This window comes from Amblyomma mixtum, chromosome 7 (assembly GCF_055824585.1).
Source record: "Amblyomma mixtum isolate Tamu chromosome 7, ASM5582458v1, whole genome shotgun sequence".
NCBI classification, from domain to species: domain Eukaryota; kingdom Metazoa; phylum Arthropoda; class Arachnida; order Ixodida; family Ixodidae; genus Amblyomma; species Amblyomma mixtum.
The window spans coordinates 11,879,271-11,903,074 of NC_143018.1; the positions used below are offsets into that span (position 1 = coordinate 11,879,271).

At 51.6% G+C, this 23,804-nt stretch overlaps 1 protein-coding gene across 2 annotated transcripts in view; it reads left to right on the forward strand.

The window, feature by feature from the left end:
- The window catches only part of TfAP-2 (transcription factor AP-2), a 194,570-nt gene that overhangs the window by 133,021 nt on the left and 37,745 nt on the right, over window positions 1-23,804 (forward strand). For both annotated transcript variants that reach the window (XM_089551718.1, XM_089551717.1), the window contains exon 4: window positions 8,846-8,906. In XM_089551718.1, coding sequence (XP_089407844.1) covers window positions 8,846-8,906 — 61 coding nt within the window. The remainder of the gene's footprint in view (window positions 1-8,845; window positions 8,907-23,804) is intronic.

A 23,804-nucleotide genomic window follows, 5' to 3' on the forward strand; every position in this document is an offset into this window, starting at 1 on the left:
GGCATTCAGTGAGCGTACACTGTGTGTACGGATCCGAGCGGCGGCAGCAGCACCAACGACGAGGTGATGGTGAGGGGGGAAGCAGTGCAGGAGGGAAAGGGAAAAGGCTGTCGAGGGAGAGACAGGCGCAGCAAGCAGGAACCGAAGCACATATATTCTCTCTCCCCCTCGTTACCTCGCCGCTTTCCCCTTTCTCTTTTCTACCTGAGTGTTCTTCTCTGACCCCTCCGTTCAACTCTCTTGTCGCGAACCGCAAAGGAGAGTTTGGCATTTTCTTAGTGGAATTTGCGGCCTTTCCTTGCTCTATCCGTTTTTTTTTTGTTACTGTTTCCCATTTATCCGTATGATTTAGCCTCTCTCCCGCTCAAAAGGCGGCGGTTTGCTTACCAAGCGCATACGGGCTCACAATCTCCCTTCAGGAAGGTACGGCACCTCGGCTTCGATGCCGAACCCCGATTTGCCACCCGTTTGCTCGACGAGGTTCTTTCCTAAGGTATATAACACAACACATAGGATAGGTGAGAGAGAGAAGGATGGGGGAGAGGAGAGTACTCTCAATGGCTCTGCTCTGTGCACTCTTCCCCCTCCCACCCACCGTCCTCTTCGGAGTCGTCGTCAACTGTTCGCAGTCTCAAACAGTATTCGAGGTCGCGAACCGGTTACGAGTGGTGGGTGCCCGCGTAAACGCCGGTTGCGTGCTGGATGGGAACGCCACTCCGCCTGGGCTAGCTGTGCCGGGCTTTAATGCAGTTAGCGGAACAGATGCGTTCATGGTGGTGAGTTATGGCAAACTCGGCGAGGTCGGTGGTTTGCGTAAGCGGGCCGCGAGACGCATCCGGTAATGGCGTCTGTTCACGCTACGGGTTGCGTTTCCGCCGGCTTCTGAGAGAACGTACGCAGATTGGAAGTAGCCGCGCGCGGTTCGCAGAGTAGCCACCGGTTTTAGTGCGGTATACCGGATGCGCCGCCTAAGGAGCCGGGTTCGAATTCGCGTGGTGTCCTTAACGCGCGCAGATAGCCTGTCATTTGCGGTAACCGACAGAGAACATTCCGTGTTATCGGACATGGTTGCGGATGTGGGTTGTGCATGTTTTGCATTCGTTACTTGTTTGGTGGCGTCATAGAGGAGGGAATTTGTGTCCCGTTTTTTGTTTACCGGCTCCTGTAATGGCTATGGTGTCCTGTTGCAGACCTCACGAGGTCGCTCGCATTCGTTCACCAGCGACAACATTCACGTTCCAGTCGATTCGATATCTAAAAACGCCCGTTTACCCAGGTTTATGGCTGAAACTGACACATGGCCCTCCGAAAGCAATGTCCCCCATAGCACACTGCACAGCTTGTGGAGGTATAGGAGCACGTGTAAAAACTACACTTTTTTATATATGAGACAATACAGCTATAGGAACGTTTCTAAGCACAATCGCAATGGCGCCAAAGATAAGGTATAAATATTACTGGAATGCAATGTGCGGGAAATGTTAACGAAAGCGAGGCGGCGGAAATTTGAAAGCAGCATGAAAAGCAGTGCAAAAGGTACATTTCGTCTGAATCAAGTTTTTCGACAACAGTGTGTACGAAACGTCGACAGAAATGTGACAGCGCTAACACAGGACGAGCGAAACGAGACAATTACTTGCTCTGTGAAACTCCAGTGTTCGTCTCGTTTCCCCTGTCCCATCTTAGCGCTGATACATCTTTCTGTCCACGTGTACCAACTAGCTCGCACTAGCCCTCTAAGAAACGTCCAATTCTCTCCATTTCTTTTCGGCAGTGTGGAGAAATTGAAATCAGTTGTTTTACAAAACGTCGCCATAGAGAAAAATTCACGTGGGCTACGACGTTTATGGATAGAAAGATGGCTGCATAGACGAAAGAACAAGGATCAGTGTATGACATTGAATTCAATGAATGTATGAATGAAAAAAAAAATAGAGATATTGGCGAGCTAGGTGAGTAGATCTCGAGCCTCTAGCCCAGACCCGCTGCGGCTGCTGCGGCGATATAGGCCCGTTCGATCAGTCTACGTTTATCTTCCAGGTGATCGCTAGACAGCACAGCCTTCCACTGCTCCGCTGTGGCGTTTGGTGTATGAGGGACTGCTGTTATGTGCTAGCAGCACCATGTGGTGTGATACACGGTAGGTCGATCCTCGCACCAAGGGCAGGTGTCCCGGTAATGTGTGGGATGAATTTTGTGTATAGAGGTCTGTAAATGCGTTCGTTTGCATTGTTTCCAGCGGACCTACTGCTAAGTTTTGAGGGAATGCAAATAAGATGAAGAAACGTAGCAGAGTATTGTAGAGAGCGTTCGCCAGGGCACCTCTTAAGACTGCCAGAGTGGACGTCAAAAACAGAAGGCAGGAAGGCAGGAGTAAGTTGGGAGAGCTGTGGAGTAGGAGATGAGGTTAAAGAATTCCTTGCCATGCGCAGCCTAAGCGTGGATAACAGTGGGAGGGGTCTCTATCACCAGGTATATTCATCTGGCTGAGGATTGCGACGGGCGGGTAGCTAGGCGAGTGACAACGGCAGTTACTCAGACTGGACCGCTCTCTCCCCCGCATTACACGCCGGTGGTGTGGACAAGATGTCACTTAGTCGGAGGCGCCAGCTTTGCACTTTTTCTCTCGCCATCTCCTCCCTTCGGCTGTACTCGAAATTCAACGCTCGGGAGGGCATACGTGCGTATAATATGCGCGCAGTTATTATTACGGCTCGCTCGGACATTAGCGGAATCGCGGGCGGCTGCGACGGGTGGCAAATTGAGCCGCATTCCTTGCATCGCACGCGCGTTAAAGGGCGCTCCGGGAGAGGTGGAGAGCGAACCACAAAGAACAAAAGCTGCCAGCAGCGGCGCAGCGTGGTGGTGGTGGAAAGGGGGAGGAGGAGTGGGTAGCCGTGCGTAATTACACGCTGCTGAGTCGCGCGAAATTGAGGCGCCCGCCCGTTCATATGCAAGCGCCCGCTGAAAGCCGCCGCTGCTGTGTGTGTGTGTGTGTATGTATGTGATGCGGTTTGTGCCTCTCGTTATGCGTGCGTGCGGGTGTGTGTGTGTGTTTAGATGCAACGCCGTGATGTGTAATGGGCATCAGCGGAGCAAGAAAATGCGAGTCCACCGCCGCTGATACTCCTGTATATGCATGCAGTTTATGCACGCGATAAGTCTGCCGAGCCGGCCGCTCTGTATGAGTAGAACTAGAGCTGACGACAGCCAATCACGGGCCCGGTAACCAGCCAGTCACAGGCGTCTAGTAATCGCATATGCAGTTAACCAGTGGCAGTTTCAAACAGTCGTGCTCTAATGAAAATTCGCCTTTAGTTGGCACGCGGGCGCCAGCCAATCACGCATGTCGACGGCCGGATGGCCAAGGTGCCGACCAATCAAGAGTACTTCCTCTGTGAGGAAGTGTCTGCTAGTTCGAGCTGTTATTGGTTGGCGCCAGCTCAAGGGCGGATTTATATTTATGGGTAACTTCTGGAAACAGGGGCAGTTGGAGACGTTTAGGTGGAAAAGGTTGGTTGGTTGGTTTATGGGGTTTAATGTCTCAAAGCGTCTGAGGCTATGAGAGACGCCGTAGTGGAGGGCTCCGGAAATTTCGACCACCTGGGGTTCTTTAACGTGCACTGACATTGCACAGTACACGGGCCTCGAATTTCTCCTCCAAAGAAATTCAACCGCCGCGGCCGGTATCGAACCCGCGTCTTTCGGGTCTGCAGCCGAGCACCATAGCCACTGAGCCACCGCGGCGGCCTAGGTGGAAAAGGGTAGCGGTCTTATTTGACGATGTATTGGACCATTTTTTCCCCCCTGAAATATATGAGTTCGTCAGGGCTTTGCTACCTAAAACTGCTCGCTTTGGAGGGAGGGGTGACGTAAATCTGTCCATGTAACAGCCACTGCAGCTTTCTAGAATTCGGCTGCACGGCCTGTACTGGAGGATAGACTGCTGCCTTTAGTTTGCTCGCTTTCGTGATCGGTCAACTCCTTGTCATTTTTTTTATTAGTGAACGCTATTTTTAACAAGCCTGCGCGCCCGCATTTCTGGTGTGGTTTGATTATTGTTGTTTTTTTTTTATTTTCTAAGATGCGCCGTGTTGCAGCTGATGACAGCTGACGCGATGCTTGCCCAGAAGCCGAAGAGACCATATTGCGTTAGTTTCGTGCTTTTCGGTGCTCGAACAGATTTCTCTGCGCCGTCGTGGAGAACCGGTACTTCTTCGTGTGCTTAATTCTGTCTAATCAGATTATACAAAGGTAAGCAGTTTTCGCTTCCGCTCGAGCGGTACTCATCGAATACCGGAAGGCAAAATTCATGAACAGCATTTTCCAATAGGATTCTCAAAGCAAAGTGTACCTGTCAACTTCCTGATGTGCAGAAGGCATGGTGTAAAATCGCTAGCCGTAAACCAGGGAAACAATCTAAGCTCTCATCTGTCGTACTGTTGCAGCATCACTTGATGGAGTGATCTTGAATTTTGGTATTCGCCCGTACTGTTGCTTTATGGAGTATTTTGGTATTGGCTTACCGTCAAAACTTTTGGTATGAAATTTTGGTATTGACTTACTACTTACATGTCTGAGCATGTTTGCACAGCTTTTCTCGTGTTTAGAGATTGGGATATTAGCCTTGAATGCTAATTGTAATTGTACAGTGAGTCTATTTGCCTGAGTACGTCTGCCAGTTTTTTTTTTTTTTTTTCGACTTCAACAGTGTAGGCCGGTAAGGACGAAACCCTGCAAGTTCCAAATCTTCAACTGAATTTTCTTCTTGCTCTGGCTGTACAAGATCGAATGAACCTTCTTTTCAGTCTGAGAAGAAGAAAAATCTTATGCAATCTCCAAAGAACCGCCCCTAAGTCACTTACAATTGCGCAGTGACCACCGACATAGCACTCTGTCAAACCCGGCGTGCCGAAATCTCTCTGTCTTAGATAGCTATCCTCCGAGCCCGTTAAAACGTGGGACATCGGAATATACGTTACGCGCTAAGTCACAACTGGTTCCCTGACCCACGAGGCACGGGCACGAAAACCGTGTGATACTTCAAAACGCGCCCAGCGGATGAGCCACTCCGTCTGGTTTTCCTCTGGGCTCCCGCCACAACACCGCAGTGTAATCGCGTACATAACGGCGTCGTTACCAGCGGCCGCCTCAAGAGACGGGAAACCGATAAACGCTCGCAACCGTAAACGATTACACGAATGAAGCACAAAACAACGCAAAAACGTCAAGCCACAAGGAACGAGTCGGAAGCATCCGGACAGCTCAAGGATCTCGGAGCACAAGAGAAGCCGCTGTATAGGAAAGGAGGAGTATGGGAAAGAGGGAGAGAGGGCCAGGTGGAGGCAAGACAAGCATAGGCGAGCCGAGCTTGGTCCGACATACCCACGGAGGCAGGTTTTCTCTCGAGGGGCCCGACGCGATAATTCGAAGAACAATGGTCGTTTTGTTTCTTTTCTTCACCCCCTCCCCCCCTCCTTCTCCCACCTTCTTCTCTTTCTCCGCTCCAATCTCGCCGAGTCTCTGCGGTGTGATCGGTCTCCATCGCGCGCTGACAGCCCCGGCTTCCCTGATTACAGGGTTTTTTGCATGCCTGGCGAAACTCGCTCTAAGCACAGACACACTCTATACGCCGTAGTCCGATCGGGGGCAAAGCCAAACAGCTCCGCCGCCGCGGCTGCTGACGATCGAGGGTGTACAGCGTGTGCGTATGTATACCGCGCGTAGGCAATGGAATAATGGAGAGGAACGAGCGTTGCAGAGGGTGTATTGCCCGGTGCAACGCTGCGCCTATGAGTCGAGTGGTTCTTTAATTCCTTTCGTTTTTCTTTTGCTTTTTGGCCTTTCTTCCCGCGTTCGGTCTTTTCTGTCCTTGTTTCATTTTTGGGCTGTCACGAGCGCTTACGCAGTCTTCGCTCGATTGCTGTATACTATCTCGACCGGCCGTATGGCGATGCGTCTTCCTTACCGGAGTCCAGTTCCGTTTGGCGCCTCCACTGCAGCCAGCGGTTCCCACGGTTCCCTACCGCGATGGCGTAAGGCCGAACGATAAACTCCTGCGCGTGTATGTGAGAGGGAGAGGTGAAGGCGGGGAAAGGAAATTTTAGACCAATATCATTAGAGTCCGCATTCCGCAAAAATAACGGCGTGTCATGAGATTCGCTGATTGGTCGAGAGGGGTCACGTGACCTTGTGACGTCATCACAACATAGCCATAGGGGGAGGCGGCAACCGACCCACCGGATTGTGAGCAACCTGATCAGGGTGACAGGAGGGAATTAAATTAATAATTGGTAGAGAGAGATCGCTTCACCCGGTGACGCAATCACAGAAACACCGAAGTAGCAACAATGGGGATCTCTAATGCAATTGCATCCCACTCTTAAGCCGCGTTAAGTGTCGCCCAGGTTTTTTGTAATGAGTAGCCCCTCTCGTAGTGCGCTCATATTAAGGAGTTTTTTATGCTAATTAGTTTTGCTTTTGTAATTATTTATTGATACATCGGAGACTGCTCCGTTTCAACGCGTCCGTAGCTTTCACGTCCATCCGAATTTACAACGTAAGAATACGCTGCTATCACGGTGGATCCATCAGAACCGTCACCGGTCACGCGACATTACGAAGAAGCGCCCTCTTGTCTCTTTCCAGTTAACGTAAACTAAAGACAATTCCAGAGAGTCATTTTGCCCAGTGTGAAGCCGGTTACCCGGTCGGTAGGTTACGAACGCGTTTTCGCGCCGAAATTTCGCAGAAAGCTCGCCCGAAATTACGCCCTAGTTGCATTCATGTGGCCCATTATGTGTCCCATTAAGCGGCCCTTGTCTTTGCAGCTTTTATGGATCGCCATTTCTGCTTGCGAGCAGAGAAAACACAGACAACCTGAAATCCGCGAGCGCCTTTCGGATGAGTAATATTTCCCATTGTCCGCCTGAGGCTGCAACGGGGGCGCTCGGCTTGAATGGAGAGACAGAAGAAAAAGAAGTAGTCCTTCAGCAAATTAATCACCATCGCGCGGGTAATTCTTTTTCCCCTGGCAGCCGCCGCTACCGTTCTAAGTGGGACCTCTTAAATGCAAACGTACTCGCTTTAAATCGTTAATCTGGCGTACCGCGCGCGCTACTGCGAGGCGACGCTCTAGCTCCACTTTTGTTTTTGTGTTTCCTCTGCCATTCTCGCTAGCGTGATTTCTGCGCTCTCGCCGCGATTGCGTCCTGGAGGGCTTAATTCGCAACGCCGATGGCCCGCCACCGTATACACGCCGAGGAACTACCGCGGGACGGAGGAAAAAAAAAAGAAAGAAAAGAATTAAGCCATCGATTGCGGGACCACCGTCGCGCGACGCTCATTGTGCGTGTGGGACCCCGCGAGTGCGCATACGGGAGCGACTTCCGCGTGTTTGGCACACATAGTTCGTTCCAGTGGTCCCCGCAGAGAGAGGATCCCACGGGGGCGCTCACGCAGCCGCCGAGCTGCGGGAGAGCTTGCGGCGAAAGCGGCGCGACGAATTCCGCGTCCTCTGGAGCGAGGGAGAGCCGACTCTGCGTGGTGGCCGCGGGATTCGTGCTGGTGGTGTGCGCTTCTCCTTAATTACCCCGACCCTCGCCTTTCTTTTCTTTTTGCTTAAGGCTACCGTAATTTACGTGGTCGGAGATGGCTGAGTTCTTGAAGTAGTGACCTGTTTACGCTATGTCCGTTTGCGTGCTCAGCGTCGCCGTCATGTGGCGACGTTTCCCTCGTTCGGTGCCTTTTACCATGACAAGCGGAAAACTCTGTTTGCTTCCACTGTCCTCGCTTTAAAACTCCTATATCGTTCAGGCTTTACATTCCCTGTGTTGATTATCAGAAATTCAAAGGTGCTGTTACCAAGAATTCAGTTATCAAAATTTTTCTTTTGTAGTTTCCGTGCAAGCCCCACTATCCTAGGCTCTCGATTATGATTGAATGATTGGTCGAGTGACTGAGTGGCCGATAGCAGCATTAAAGTACGTAATGACAAACGGGTTGTCACAAAATGAAAGAGGCAAATAATATGGCGCACAAATGTACCAGCACTGACCTGCATAAGCTACTACGCTGATAAGCACGTGATAAGCGCTGACATCCCCAACGATATCCTAGCTGAAATCTGGGTAAAGGGGATGAACGCTGCTTTGCCAGACCATATCCTAGCTGAGATCAACGGGAAGAAATGGTATCAGGATACGCTAACCGATGTTTAGTGAGGGTGACAGATTGGATTCTTAAAGGTAAGCTGGCGCCAGCTAGTCAGGTGGGATCAATCAATCAATCAACCAATCAACCAATCAATCAATCAATGGGATACTGAGGTTAGGAAATTTGGTGGCATCGAATGGTTGGAGCTGACGCAGGGCAAGGTAGTATGTGGTCATGCTGCTCATGATGATAACGACGCCTAACGGTAACTTGGCTTCAAAACTTCCGCTATCGCCATTGATATATGAAAATGACAGCTGTGAGGTCGTTGCACACTCGTTGCATAAATTATTTCTGCGTTCGTCAAGCGCCAGATCTGCGTGCTGCATTAACAACCAAAGCCCCAGGACTAGTGCACGAACGCTACTCATTTCAACGAGAACCAACGCAGAAAAATTGGCGCACATTTTCAAGTATTCCCTTTCAATTTCATCGTCAAAAACGAGGCTTAGGCCTCAGCATACCACTGGGGAAACGTTAAGTGCATGCGCAGTACACTCGCATGCATGTGCATGATAAGTCAGCCGTACGGTGCATGTGCATAGACATCCGTGGACACACATCGGGTGCACGTGTTTGCCGAAAGTTCCTCACTCACTGTGTTGTCTTTCTTCCTTCTCCTCCTTTCCAGGCAGGGAGCGTTGACGACACCAGTCTTTTTGGGAGCGACCACAATAGCGTCATACGAAAAGGTGAGTACATTCGTATTGAGTGTGCATCTGTATCAAAACCTAAAGGAATATCTACCTGATCCATGTGGACGTATTACTCTTGTTGATGCCTGACGAACTTTCGCCACCTTGGGGTCCAGGCGTGATGTCGTTGCGTCACGGCGATAACAGCGAGCCGAATTATCAGGGGGAGGCTTGAGGAAACAGTCTATGGACTATAGACTGTCCCTTCCGGTAATCGGAGACCTTGCCCTATTGTAACAACGAAAGCAAGACTGCTGGTTTTTACAGGAATTTATAATTTAATGGGATACTAAAGGCAACTCCATCCAACTTTAGTTTTCGGCAAAATCTATTCTGCGCTTCTTTCTGGATATGTTGATGTTTGTCAGGCAGCAAAGGGTACGTTTGTTGCTGTGAAAATTGCACTTAAAAATTGTTCCGCCGCTCAATTCAAACTCGTGACATCTACCGAAAAGGACTCCGTGGTCACCGTTTAGAAGTGAACAGAGGTATTGCCTAGCATTAGTGATCCGTAGACACGGCTATGTAGACGCTCCGTATTTCATTTTTTTTTGTCCTTTTCTAATTTATAAAACCTCAATGTTCAGTGATAGTAGGGCCTTTTATCGTTAAAGCGCGGTAATCCGTCGATGCAGGTCAACTTCAGTTTTTCTTCAGTGTCCAGAGCCGACGGTGGCGCCACGCTGTGTTCAAATTTCGTCGCTGCTGGCGACCGTCGCACTGTGTCGCCTGAAGTGTAGCATAACTACATTTCATGAGGAAAACTGAGCGCTATGTAGAGGATTATTTTTGTTGGGAGAAACTTCAGACGCTTTTTTTCATTTCTTGTAAATAGTCCCCTTGTCTTTCAGGGTTTAACCCTGATGTTCCATCATATCAGGAAATGTTTCGAAAAATTTGACTGCCACTATGCTCACAATGACGGTGTCGCCGACAAGCCAATCACGATCATGGGAAACGATGCCAAATCTCCCGTTCTGGGATACAGCTTTCACAGTGACGACGTGGAGCTGTTGTTGAGCAGTATACAGAACCGTAATTGTTTTGTTTTTTTCATATCTTATCTACTTACGTGCAAAATCTCCGCTGCCTTGTGTTCACGCCAGGTGCGGCCAACTGTTGCGTTCTCCTCGCCTGTACTGGAAGACTACTGCGCATGCGTAAACGGCCCTTTGCTAAGGGCCGTTTACGCATGCGCGTAAACAATAAATAAATGGCGCACTTATGGCGGAGTGAAGTAAAATATACGCTGGGGCGTTGCGTCGTCTACCAGTTCAATACATAGCGCACCGCTGCATCTCATTATGCAAACTGTGCCTTTGTTTTCGTTACGTCCATTGATTTACGGCACGCTCATGATACAATGTAGCCACGCAGTAATGAAGACGATTTGGTTGCGGGGGTTGCGGGCGAACCAGTCACGCATGCTTTCCCTATACTTGGTAATAATGCCAGCAGCAAAGTTTTTATTTTATTGTTATTGTTTTCTCCGTACCTTCTTAGGTATCGCATACAATACAGAGTGTGCTGAAGTCAATGGTTCTCGTTTTACTATCGAAAGTGTATTATTCCCACTGTTAAACTAACTAAATTTCGGTACACGTATCTCAAAGCGGAGTTGAAGTGTCAGCAACCAGAAGTGAAGGAGGCATGCTGCGAGACCAATCACTGCGAAGGCAGTCCCTTCCTATAGGAAACAATATAATTCCTATGGGCGTACTGCCGCATCAGACGGTGATGACATGATTTTCTAATTTGCTACCGATTAAATGGATGTTTCCGAGTATGTGTGCGCAGATCGGTTGTCTGCAACTCTTCGGAAATAAGCTTGATTTGTTAAGGCAATGTATGTTGGGTTTAACGTCTGAAGGCTGCACGCGGGCTACGAGAGTCGCCTCAGTGGACGGTTCCAGTTAACTTTGACCACTTGGGATTCTCGAGCATGCACTGACATCGCGCAGCACTCGGGCGTTTCTGCATTTCATGCGCTTCGAAATGCGACTGCCGTGGTTGGGGTTTAATCTCCCGACATTGCTAGTTGTTAACTGTGCAATGACAATATCTTTGGCAGAAAATCCACCAGGTTTTGGTATTTTTGGAGCCAGCAGGGACGAAATGCTGGAAGTACTCAACTTTTAACCGGTAGTTTCGATGCCAAAGCATAAAAAAAAAAATTAAACCGCCCTCTTTTGCGACTACTTAGTTCGAAATGAGGACTCAGTAAAGAGTGTGAGATTTAGACAGTCACGTGAACATGGTCGCGTTCTAAGCGCCGTTAAGACTCGCCATGGACACATGGACACACAGATCATACACTAATGTCAGCTGATGATCGTATAGCGCTAGCTGCGACGCCATATGCCTTTCAAATGACTGGTGCTTGTTCGTTGGTGTTGAAACATTGTATCACTTCGTATGACATGTTTTATTACTGCTACTACACCCTGAACACAAAAGGAGTAAAAGGGGAATAGGCTGTCCTCTAAAGCACTCCCTTTTATAAAATGATGTGCGCTAGAAGATAGCTTACTCCCCTTTGTCTACCGTATTGGCGTAATCATGTTTAGAGTGTACCTCCTGTACAACTTGTTGACGCATATAGGTTCGCAAATACCATATTTCATAGAAATGCGTCGCACCGTCCTGTACGAACAAAAAACTGTTCGATCCTCACTACTTGCATGATCAAAATTTTGAAGCAGTCATCCACTGCGCTCCCAGTTCCCTGTTCTCAGTGTCTCTGTACTACGCAAACAGGCTAGGAAGGAATTACGAGAAGAGTTACGTACATATGTGACAACGAGCGCGGCAAAACATCTACATTTGAACGGTACACGCGTCAGGTTTCCGTTCTTGTTTTCTCCCCCTCAAACACGCGTGGTATGGTCGATGACAAAAGATGGAGTGCGGCGAACGTGGGGAGGAACAAGGCGTGAGCGTTCGCTGAGCTGTGACTGAAGGCCATTGTGTTGAGCGGAGCAGCTCACAACAAAAAGGCGTCATAACGAAGGCGTCGCAGCAGCCCCCGTCCCTTTCTCCCCGCCCCCCTGTTGTTGCGGTATTGTTAAATGAGCCGTGTGGGGGAGGGTGGACGCGCATGCGGTCTATATCGAGTGTTTGTTCTTCGGCCGCTCTTCTGCGTCTGCCGACGGCGTCGTCCGTCATCCGACGCTCGAGCGTAGCTGCCGCACACACGGAGCGGAGTTGCACTCGTTTCTTGCGGTGGGATTTAAGAGAGAGAGAGAGAGAAAAAGCCCGCCACCGCATGGAAGACGTTAAAGTAACGAGCGTTAGCTGTTTGGTTTACTAGAATTGATACGAATGAAATTAAAGGGAGGTACACCATATTCGACCGTGACGTCATCGTTGGCACGCGGCAGGTGGTTGTTTCTACAATGCTATTGTAGATGGCGCTACAAGTCACGATGCGAGATGTGCTGTTTTCTAGTTGCTGCCACAGATGGCGCTGTTATCTCAGGGTGGTAGCAGACCCCACGAAATATTGAAACGTGGTGAGTAAGAGCTAACGCTCTTAAAAGAAGGACTGATTTATATACTGAAAATATCCCCCCCCCCCCCATATTCCGAAACGGGGGTCGATGCCAATGGACAATAGAGAGATTTAGCATGCCCAGGACGTATTAACGGAGACGTATATACCACGTTTACGTACGCCTGTTGCGTTCGCGCAGTGGTTCTACCCGGCCACGCACTTGCCACTGCGCATGCTTAGCTTCTATACTTAAAAGCGGTATACGTCTGGCGCTCGTGTGCTGGACGATGTCAGTGCACGTTAGAGGTCCACAGGTGGTGAAATTATTCCGGAGCCCTCCTCTACAGCACCTATTTCTTCCTTTCTTCTGTCACTCTCTCATTTATCCCTTCCCTTACGGCGCGGTTCGGGTGTCGGACACACCTAGACGTGAAACAGTCACTGCGCCATTTCCTTCACCCGCCGCGGTGGCTCAGTGGTAAGGCGCCCGTCTACCGAGCCGGAGTACCCGGGTTCGAACCCGACCGCGGCGGCTGCGTTTCTATGGAGGCGGAATGCAAGAGGCGCCCGTGTGCTGTGCGATGTCAGGGCACTTTAAAGATCCCCAGGTCTCTTTCTCTCTTTTTTCTTTCACTCCTACCTTCCTCCCTTCCCTTACGGCGCGGTTCAGGTGTCCGCCAAGATATATGAGCCAGATACTGCGCCATTTCCTTTCCTCAAAAACCAATTTTCAATTTACAAACTACGCCGGCATCCGGTAAACCGGAGTCCACCTTCGCTAGTACGTCTCTGCTATGCTAAAGCTGTTCAGTAAGAGAGGCCTTAGTTTTGTAGCACACGTAACCTTAATGATGGTGCTGATGAGAACGTTTTTAAATATATTTAAAAACGTTGGCTGATGACGCGTCGAAGGATTGTGAACAGCGCGACACGTCAACTCCAGTGCGGCGTACGCATAGCTCACCCGGGCTGCGGAGCGCAACCGCCCCCGTGAAAACATGGTTTTCGGCCGAGGACACGCACCGCTAGCTTCCGCCGCTGGCGCGCTTTGGGTCGCGTGCCGCCGCCCGGGCCAGGAGCGACCGTGCGTGGTGTCACCCCCGCCCCCGTTTTAGCCGGCATATTACGCGACCACCAACCACTACTTGTTGCAGGGTGGCATACGCGCCCGCGTGAACCGTGGCTCCCGCGCGCAGCAAATTGAATAATGGCACCGTGGTGCTTTCCTCATCACCACCCTTGATGTCTGGCCGCCGCCCGACACGCGTTGACGCGCGACCGGTCTCGACGAAGTGCCTTAATTTACGGACGCGAATGGCTTCATTGCGATGACGTGGTCTCTTTCCGGATGAGCTCTTCTTTGGTCGAGTGCAGCACAAGCTGACTCGTTTTTAAAACCGCGTGGCGTTCAGAAAGCCATGTGAGCGGTGTACGCTTCACCAAAGCTACTAGCCACGATTGCACGAATTAGTTACATGAATTACATGAACGTAGGCATGTAACAATGGGATGTAACACAGCATCATGTAAGAAGAGCAGCAGACGAGCAGCATGACATATAAACGCGTAACAATAGGTTGGTTGCTTGGTTGGTTTATGGGGTTTAACGTCCCAAAGCGACTAAGGCTATGAGAGACGCCGTAGTGGAGGCCTCCGGAAATTTCGACTACCTGGGGTTCTTTAACGTGCACTGACATCGCACAGTACATGGGCCTCTAGAATTTCTCCTCCAAACAAATTCAACCGCCGCGGCCGGGATCGAACCCGCGTCTTTCGGGTCAGCAGCCGGGCACCATAACCACTGAGCCACCGCGGCGGCTCGTAACAATAGGTACAGGGTTGGTCAAAAGTTCCCAGGCCACATGGTCCGGTTTTCAGCGGTATAGAGCTATCAAGGTTCTCAGATAGTAGAACGATCCTTTTTCAATTCTCTACAGATATTTTGAGCTTCGAGGGTATCTCAACAGCCCGACTATGCAGCTCAGAAGCATACCCTGTGGCCTTGGAAGTTTTGACTGACCCTGTACATGGACGTTAATGAATGCCCATGAGTGCACTTACATGAATGCGATTATGGGCACTCAAGTTGCACGTCGGGTAGACGTCGCGCGACTGGTTTTGGTCGATTCGTTACGGTTTCTATCTGCTTTACTGGTGCCCCGGGACCGCAATGAATGGTCTGAAATCGGTCGACGTCCGCAACTCGCAGGTGTGAATTGCTCCAAATTTTTTGCGTAATTACTCGTTGAATATGCCATCCACACTGGTGACCCCTCCACCCCCGCGCCCCCTCCCCTATCAGGCATCAGTGCAACTCGCACACAAACGTCTGATATCTTTGGTTCATCTTTGGTTATAGGCGCGAAAAAAGACAGAACACAAGGCAGAAAGACGGGACGAAGCACGACGAAACGTCTGATATGCACGCCTGTACACTTTAAACACGACTACATCTTACTGGAGTAAATGGAAGTACGCTAGAAGGCGGCTCACTTCCTGATTACTCCTTTCTTGTTGTAGTGCAAGTTTACATGCACTTTCTAAGCCCCACCATTAGGAATCGCAGTGTGCCGTCGGTATCACCCTGACCGAGGTGCGCGTATCTGGCGAACTGGTCATGCATCACATGAAGACGATGCGGTAGAAAGTCTTTGCGATGCTCATTTACTACATTCATCCTGCAAACGCCACTGCAGAAATGACGCAATAACGGGTGAAGAACTACCCGTGCCGTGCCTGGCTGCGTCGTTTAACCGTGTCGTCTGAGGTTTGGTTTTGTAGCCGGCTATTAGGGGTTGAATTCGCGAACTGCTATGATGAATCAGCGCACCCAAGAAGAAGTACAGGGAATAGAAATGCATACCAGCCTTTATACTTCATCCTCAGTTCGCTTGTGTTATGGCTTTCCACAAATTATATATAATCAATAGATGGATGGATGTTATATAAGCGCCCCTTTTGAAAGGGGTGGTGGCGGGCGCCACTGTGCTCGCATCGCCCTGCACGTCCAACTAGCGATTTCAGTCACCATCTGCCGCCAGGTTTAGTTCGCAAATGGCTGAGGTGTTTTGATACGCGGCAAGCAGACACCGTTTGCGCAAGGTCCGGTTCTTGCTTTTACAGGTGAAGATCAATTAATTTTCATCGTAAAGCTATCCAAAACAAAGCTGACTCGGAGCTGACTTAACAACAGGAAAACGGAGATCAAACGGAACGAAACATGCGAGCGGGTACAATTATAGACAAGGAAAGTCTTGCGCTTGGTAAGCGGGCAGGAGTTTATTCACAGTGCGCAACGAAAACGGTCGGAAAAACACTGCTGCAACAGCAAGACAATGGAGTCAGGCTGTCAAGTAAGGTGGGGTATAGGGGTGGGGGGCGGGGGGGGGGGGGGGGGGTTTAGAGAGAGGCCCCCGTCAATAATACAATAATGGCTGGTGGGGCGACCACGCCGTTTTGTTTTCGCTGTCAGCGCGGTATACAGCGTTGCGTGCCACGGGCCGTTCCGACGTCTCGCTCCAGAAAACCTGTTTCTTCGCCGCGCAGCCGATCTCTGGGGGCGAGGGGGACAACCGTTCTCGGTCCGCGTGCAGTTCTAGGCGGCCGCTTTCTTGTTTTTCCTATTGCCCTTTAAATTTTCTCCCGGCACGGGGAGAAACGCGTCGACTGCACTGTCAATGTTGTCGCTAGTTGGCCCGTTGGTTGTTTGTTTGCTGCGACTCGTTTTCCGCTCCTTATATGGTTGGTTCGTTGGATGTTTGTTGTGACTCGTTTCCCGCTGGAGATCGCGTGCTGGCTGCCTCTAACTGAGGCGCCGCGATAACCCTTGTGTTTGCCTTCCGCATAACCACCGAAGGTAGCCCCGGCTAATTCGCCTTTTTGCTCCGGTTAGTCGAGATGGGTAGACGGAGCTCGAGATCAGAAAGAGTAGGCAGTTTTGTCTGGTGTTTACGTTGCAACGCCGTAATTTATGGCATCGTGTTAGTGACTTAGCCGGCAGGTGTTTGGCCGCGACTTCGACTTCTGAGATCGCTTTGGAAAACGAAGTAGTAGCGTGCTTTTTATCGAAAATTTTTGGCCTATCAGGCCGCATTTGAGGATGTTTTAGTCACTGTTATTCGGGACTTTTATTCAGATAGCAGTTGTTGGGCACTATGATTCGGCAGTTATTTGAAAGAGTATGACTGGACTTTCGAAAACGTGCGACAACTCGAATACTGAGATAATAATTATCCGGCTCTTATATATATTGAGGTTAATAATGCTTTCGAAAACATGCCATAATTCAGTTATCCGCACAGCACCTATCCAGACTGTAATCAGGGAGCAATCGATGGGCGAAAGCATCCCACAATTGTTACCTTAACGGGCGCCTCTGGCCTTCATGTTTTCTTGCTCGAATGTTTTGCCAAATGCATAATACGATCGCTGGCTTGTCTTCTACTGCGAACAACAGCACATTACACAAGAGTCCTAGAGCTGTGAAGGACTGCGTACGGGAGGCCTAGGCATGGCACAAAAGAACTCTCTCCATCGACGAACACCAGAGACACTGTGTCTTTCTCAAAATTATCGCCCTGCTCCGTCAGCGAAGGCGGTTGTGTAGAATGCAGCGGGCGCAACACAAAGACGTGCGAAATAGCCAGAGGGCAAAAGAGGAGAGGCCGCGCGCGGAGCCCTGCGCGACCACACGCATCCCTGCGGCCCGTTTTGCAGCGCGTCCCCAACTCCCCCCCCCCTTTGGCACAGAGACAGGCACGTTTGTGCGTTTGTGTGTGCGCGCATGCACGCCTGCAGACGGCCTTGTTGCGAGGGACGGTCTGTGGACTCGGAGGAGGCTGGGAGTTGGGTTTTTATTAAGGGAAGTTAACCCAAAAGAAAAGAGGGCCCCATGCCCTTGGAAAACAGACTGTCTCCCCGGGCAGCTGCTCTCTTCCGCTACTGAAGGAGGACTCCCTTTGTCCGTTGACGGCCAAGTTTTCGAATGCCCTGATCACGTGTCCAAGCCGCGGTTCTTGGAAGAGACCACCCCGGGTTCCGATGCGAGAAGAGAGAGGACAGCCGTGACCCTCATAAATATGTCAACTTCGAGAGGAGTGCGTCTTCGGCTGAGCAATGAGCCCCGCGTTCGCGAAGAGGCCGGCACCCTGCGGCGCAGAGGGTAGGCCGGGACGCTCGCGGCAAAGAGAGTTTCCCGGAGTTCGCGGGCCCACAGGCCAGCAGTGTCTTGAAACGCAACGGCCTTACTAATGGCTCGAGGTGGCGAGGGAGGCCGGCAAGTTAGCACCAAGAGGGCTCCCAGCAGAGGAGGCGAGGAGGACACCGAAGAAAAAAGAAAGAGAGTCCTCAGAGAGAGGCGTTGGGGACAGAGGAGAAAAAGGAGAACGGGCAGAGACGGGCGAGGTGGACGGAGGCAGATCGCGCTGGTCTGGAGTCGGTGAGGCCGGACCCGAGGGCATCCGCTGCAAACTGACCGCCAGCCGAGACGCCCAAGAAGCCGGACGCCACAACCCGTCAGAGTACCGCCAGCTGAGACGCCCAAGAAGCCTGACGCCACAGCCCGTCATAGGACCGCCGGCCGAGACGTCCGAGAAGCCTGACGACGCAACCCGTCAGTCACCGAAACGTGGGACCGCCACCAGCCTGAGCGCCACCCCTGCCAGAGCAGCCGAGAGCGAGGCACCCGTTGGCCGGACTGCACCGCGACGCCTGATACAAGACAGCGGTGAGCGGAACTCCCAGTTTCACCTTCGGGCAGAGTGTAAATAAATTAGGTTGACTCGGAGGCGTTGTGTGTTGGCTCATTTCTCCTCGCTTCAGCAGAACCCGTATATAGCAACAAACAACTGTGTTGCATTGTGACTGACCCCCGACAGGCGGGAACGTCACAAGTGGTGGCAGCGGTGGGATTCTGCTGAAGTTTTGGTGCGAGACCATTAACCCTCGTACCTGAGGAGAAAGGGGCCAACATGTCGCTACCGCAATCGCAGAATTCTCAGGACGGAACGTTGGGAGCTAGTGCGCTAATGTTGGGCGGTATGATTCCGATGTTCACAGGGGACGACACGGGTCCCAAAATCAGGGACTTCCTGCAAATTTTAGAACAGGTGGCCAACATGGGAGGATGGCAGGAAAATCAAACGATTGGGATGGCACGGTGCAAAATGGTCGCGGCGGCTCAGGATTTCGCCTGGAGGGATGAAGAGGTGGCTAGCGCTGCCACATACAAATCTTTCAAAGCGCTCGCATTAAAGCGTTTCGACAACGAACCGGCGAGCACAAAAGTTGAAAAATTCTTAAACGCGCGCCAAAACGTTAGTGAGGATGCACGCTCTTTCGCGAGCCGTTTGAAGAGACTCGGGGCGGAGACCTTGAGGGACATTGATGGCGAGGACACGTCGAAGAAAAGTGTAAGGAATGAGATACTAAAGGAGCAGCTTCTTTCCCGATTTCTTAATGGCCTTCGTGACCCAGTCCGGCGGTTTGCTTTGTCGCGGGACCCCAAAACCTTTTCCGACGCTGTGGAAGTGGCAGCCAGGGAGGAGGAAATTGAGAATACTTTGCGTACACGCGCTGTGACTGTCAGGCAGCTTGAAAACTTGGAGGAGAAGGACGGACTCGGAATGCGCTTGGAACGCTTGGAGAGACTCCTAGAGGAAAGCCTCCGAATGCGCAACCAGACTGAACCGAATGGGGAGCCCCGCCAGCGCGGTAACTTGGGCGTTTGCTTTTCATGCGGCAGGCCGGGACATTTCGCTCGCTTCTGTCGGGCGCGTCAGACGCCCCGCTGGTCCAGGCCAGGGTCAGGAACCCACTTTAATAACCGTCGCGACGAGGACCAGACCACCGCAAAGGTGCAGGGAAACTGAGTACGGCCTCCGTCGTCAACCGGGATGAACGGGGGCAGTGCGAGGCAGTAGTGAACCTATGCCGGGAGACGAGCCCGATAATCGAGTGCAGGGTGGCAGGCAGACCCGTGAAGTGTCTCGTGGACACAGGTTCCAAGGTCAGCCTATTAAAGCGCAGCGCACTGACAGGTATAGACTCGAACTGGGAGAATGGGTTCGAAAGATGCGAGAGCCAGATAACTCTTATCGGCATCACTGGAGACCGCATAGGTACGTTCGGCGTCTATCGCATACCTTTGGCACTTGGCAGCCACACGTTCATTAGTAAATTTTTCGTGTGCGACGACAGTGTCATGCTTCCTGTAGCCGGCATCATCGGACAAGACATATTAAGAGACCAACGGATAGACATGTTGTTCAGCCAGGGCATGATTCGGGTAGGCGGAGCTTATATCCCGATTGATAACTGGGCGCGCGATACGCCGGCGATACAGGAATATAGTTTTGAGGTCCTTCATCGCCCGGGGAAGACAAATCAGAACGCTGATGCGCTCAGTCGCTCTGCCGTGACCCGCGTAACCCAGTTTTTGCCCTCTGTGGAGTGGTCCCATCTACACGACGAGCAGAGGAGGGACCCATCAATTAGGAAAATTGTAAACAAGTGTGAGAGCGCGGAGGGAAAGGAAGCTGGCCGATATTTTTTGGATCGGCAAGGTATTCTAAAGTTCAGGGAGAAGGAGCATGACACGGGTCGGAGCGTTGTTCCATCGTCTATGAGAGGGGAAATCCTGCGGCTGCATCACGACGTACCGAGCGCAGGCCACCTAGGTTTCCGAAAAACCCGTCAGAGGGTCAGCAAAGGGTACTTCTGGCCTGGCATGAGGAAGGACATCGCTCAGTACTGTAGGAACTGCGAATCCTGCATGCTTCGAAAAACCCCGAAAGGAAGGAAACCCGCTCCACTGAAGGTTTTCCAAGACGTAAACGGACCGTTCGAAAGGACTGCCATGGATATCGTAGGGCCTTTGCCGAGTACGACGTCCGGCAAGTGCTACGTTCTCGTGTTTGTGGATCACCTGACGCGGTATGCCGAAACGTTCGCTCTGGAAAACCAAAAGGCTGAGACTGTTGCGAGGGCATTCGTCGAAGGGGTTGTATTGCGTCACGGAGTTCCTTCACAGCTACTCACCGACCAAGGAGCTAATTTCACCGGAAAGCTGATGCAGAGTGTTTACCGCTTGCTGGGTGTCAAAAAGCTCCAGACAACAGCCTACCACCCTGAATGCAATGGGGCCGTGGAGAGGTTGAACCAAACGCTGATTAAGATCCTTTCGCATTATGTACACAAAGATCAGCGCGATTGGGATCTTTGGCTGCCGTTCGCTACGTCAGCGTACAATTCTGCCGTCCACGAAGGAACTCAGGAAAGCCCCTTCTTTCTACTTTACGGGAGGCAACCAGTGCTCCCCGGGGCAGCATACGAAGAACCGAAAGGCCACTATGGCACCCTAGACAACTACCAGGCTGAGCTTGCGCAAAGGCTGAGTGACGCGCACAAGACGGCAAGAGAGGCCCTCCGGTCGGCCGCAGAGTCACGAGTAAGGCGTCTAGAAAATGCTAGCAGGGAGGCAGATTTCAAGGTAGACGATAGAGTGTATCTGCACGCTGAGGTCCCATCAAAGGGACTTGCGAGAAAGCTGTCGCCACAGTGGGTCGGCCCGTACCGAATAGTGGAGGGCCTGTCTAACGTGACCGTTCGCATCCGCCACACGCAGTCTGCACAAGAAAAGATAGTCCATGTTAATAGGTTGCGTCATGCCGGAGGTGCCGAGGCCTTCTCCAGCACTCTAGGAAGTTCGGCGCGACCACGCCTGACGGAGAGTTCCGGGTCTCCCCCGACCGATGTCGCCGAAAATGGCTTGCAGAGCGTCCCACCGGAGGTATTGTTTGAGCTCGCCAATCAAGATGAGACTCGCGCTTCGGGGATACCCCTGCCAACACATAACTACGCTCTAAGAAGCCGCGGGCCGCCTATATACCCTCCATAATCACATATAACCTTTGTAATACATTTCGGAATCTAGGATGGTCCTACGAGCTGCTGCGATCATTTGTTTTGTATGCTAATAGCCTGGACTTAAGGAAAAAGACGAGAGAGAATGGGGAAAATAGTCTACTTTTACCTGTACTCATTACTTTTCTGCGGTTGCGTGTTTTACTTAGAGGGCGGAATTGTCCGCCGTGTGAAATTTACTCCTCTGCCTGGGGGGACTGAGGGTCCGCCCACATTGTGCCGTGTTGTGAAACCAGTGCTTGTGCGCGACGACAATGTTTGGCAGCTTTGTCGTGCTCGAAATATGACTGCTGCCATAAGATTGAGTTGCGAACTTTGCGACGTACTGTTGGTTGTGAAAGTGCGGTGACCACAAAAATTTTCATAGAAAATTTCTTTATAAGAAGAGGGGGTTGTGAAGGACTGCGTACGGGAGGCCTAGGCATGGCACAAAAGAACTCTCTCCATCGACGAACACCAGAGACACTGTGTCTTTCTCAAAATTATCGCCCTGCTCCGTCAGCGAAGGCGGTTGTGTAGAATGCAGCGGGCGCAACACAAAGACGTGCGAAATAGCCAGAGGGCAAAAGAGGAGAGGCCGCGCGCGGAGCCCTGCGCGACCACACGCATCCCTGCGGCCCGTTTTGCAGCGCGTCCCCAACTCCCCCCCCCTTTGGCACAGAGACAGGCACGTTTGTGCGTTTGTGTGTGCGCGCATGCACGCCTGCAGACGGCCTTGTTGCGAGGGACGGTCTGTGGACTCGGAGGAGGCTGGGAGTTGGGTTTTTATTAAGGGAAGTTAACCCAAAAGAAAAGAGGGCCCCATGCCCTTGGAAAACAGACTGTCTCCCCGGGCAGCTGCTCTCTTCCGCTACTGAAGGAGGACTCCCTTTGTCCGTTGACGGCCAAGTTTTCGAATGCCCTGATCACGTGTCCAAGCCGCGGTTCTTGGAAGAGACCACCCCGGGTTCCGATGCGAGAAGAGAGAGGACAGCCGTGACCCTCATAAATATGTCAACTTCGAGAGGAGTGCGTCTTCGGCTGAGCAATGAGCCCCGCGTTCGCGAAGAGGCCGGCACCCTGCGGCGCAGAGGGTAGGCCGGGACGCTCGCGGCAAAGAGAGTTTCCCGGAGTTCGCGGGCCCACAGGCCAGCAGTGTCTTGAAACGCAACGGCCTTACTAATGGCTCGAGGTGGCGAGGGAGGCCGGCAAGTTAGCACCAAGAGGGCTCCCAGCAGAGGAGGCGAGGAGGACACCGAAGAAAAAAGAAAGAGAGTCCTCAGAGAGAGGCGTTGGGGACAGAGGAGAAAAAGGAGAACGGGCAGAGACGGGCGAGGTGGACGGAGGCAGATCGCGCTGGTCTGGAGTCGGTGAGGCCGGACCCGAGGGCATCCGCTGCAAACTGACCGCCAGCCGAGACGCCCAAGAAGCCGGACGCCACAACCCGTCAGAGTACCGCCAGCTGAGACGCCCAAGAAGCCTGACGCCACAGCCCGTCATAGGACCGCCGGCCGAGACGTCCGAGAAGCCTGACGACGCAACCCGTCAGTCACCGAAACGTGGGACCGCCACCAGCCTGAGCGCCACCCCTGCCAGAGCAGCCGAGAGCGAGGCACCCGTTGGCCGGACTGCACCGCGACGCCTGATACAAGACAGCGGTGAGCGGAACTCCCAGTTTCACCTTCGGGCAGAGTGTAAATAAATTAGGTTGACTCGGAGGCGTTGTGTGTTGGCTCATTTCTCCTCGCTTCAGCAGAACCCGTATATAGCAACAAACAACTGTGTTGCATTGTGACTGACCCCCGACAGGCGGGAACGTCACAGAGCGACAGTCTAGTAGAGCGCTAGCTCAGGAGATGTCACCACTAGCATGTAGACTATCGGTGTGTAGTACACATTACTGTTCTTTTCAGCCTTGCCGGCAATAAGAACTTTCATCAACGAAGTTGATGTTGAAGAAGATCGTCGACCCCTCTTCTAACCCCATCCCCGTCAAGGTCCAAAAATTACAGCACGTTCTCACTGGTCAACAAGAAAACATAGCGGTGATCTGTTATCTTTGTTAGAAGATTACCACGTGCTTTCGGAGTGATGACGTCATTGGCCTTTCCTCTACCATAGTTGTACGACTACTAATGCAATGGCGTGGACACCGGAAAATCGATCTGGTGCAGCTACTCTTTTATACAAGTTAACGGGCGATCAATGCTACTGATGCGAAAAGATATGCGTTAGCATTCGGCTCCGATTGCATGACCGATTTGTGTTAACCTACTGAATTCACTAACATCAATTACAATTAAAGTCCCAGTTGTGGCAAATAATTTATTTGCACGTTGTCCAATTCTTTCAAATCATTTTGCATATTGTCCAATCAGATTTCCAGTAGCCATCAATTTTCCTTTTGTTCTTTTGCTCTCCGATTCCATACAGCGTTGCAATGGTTGACGGCGTGGCAATCCAGCCCCAAGAGTGACTGTGAGCCTGCTTTGACTCTTAGC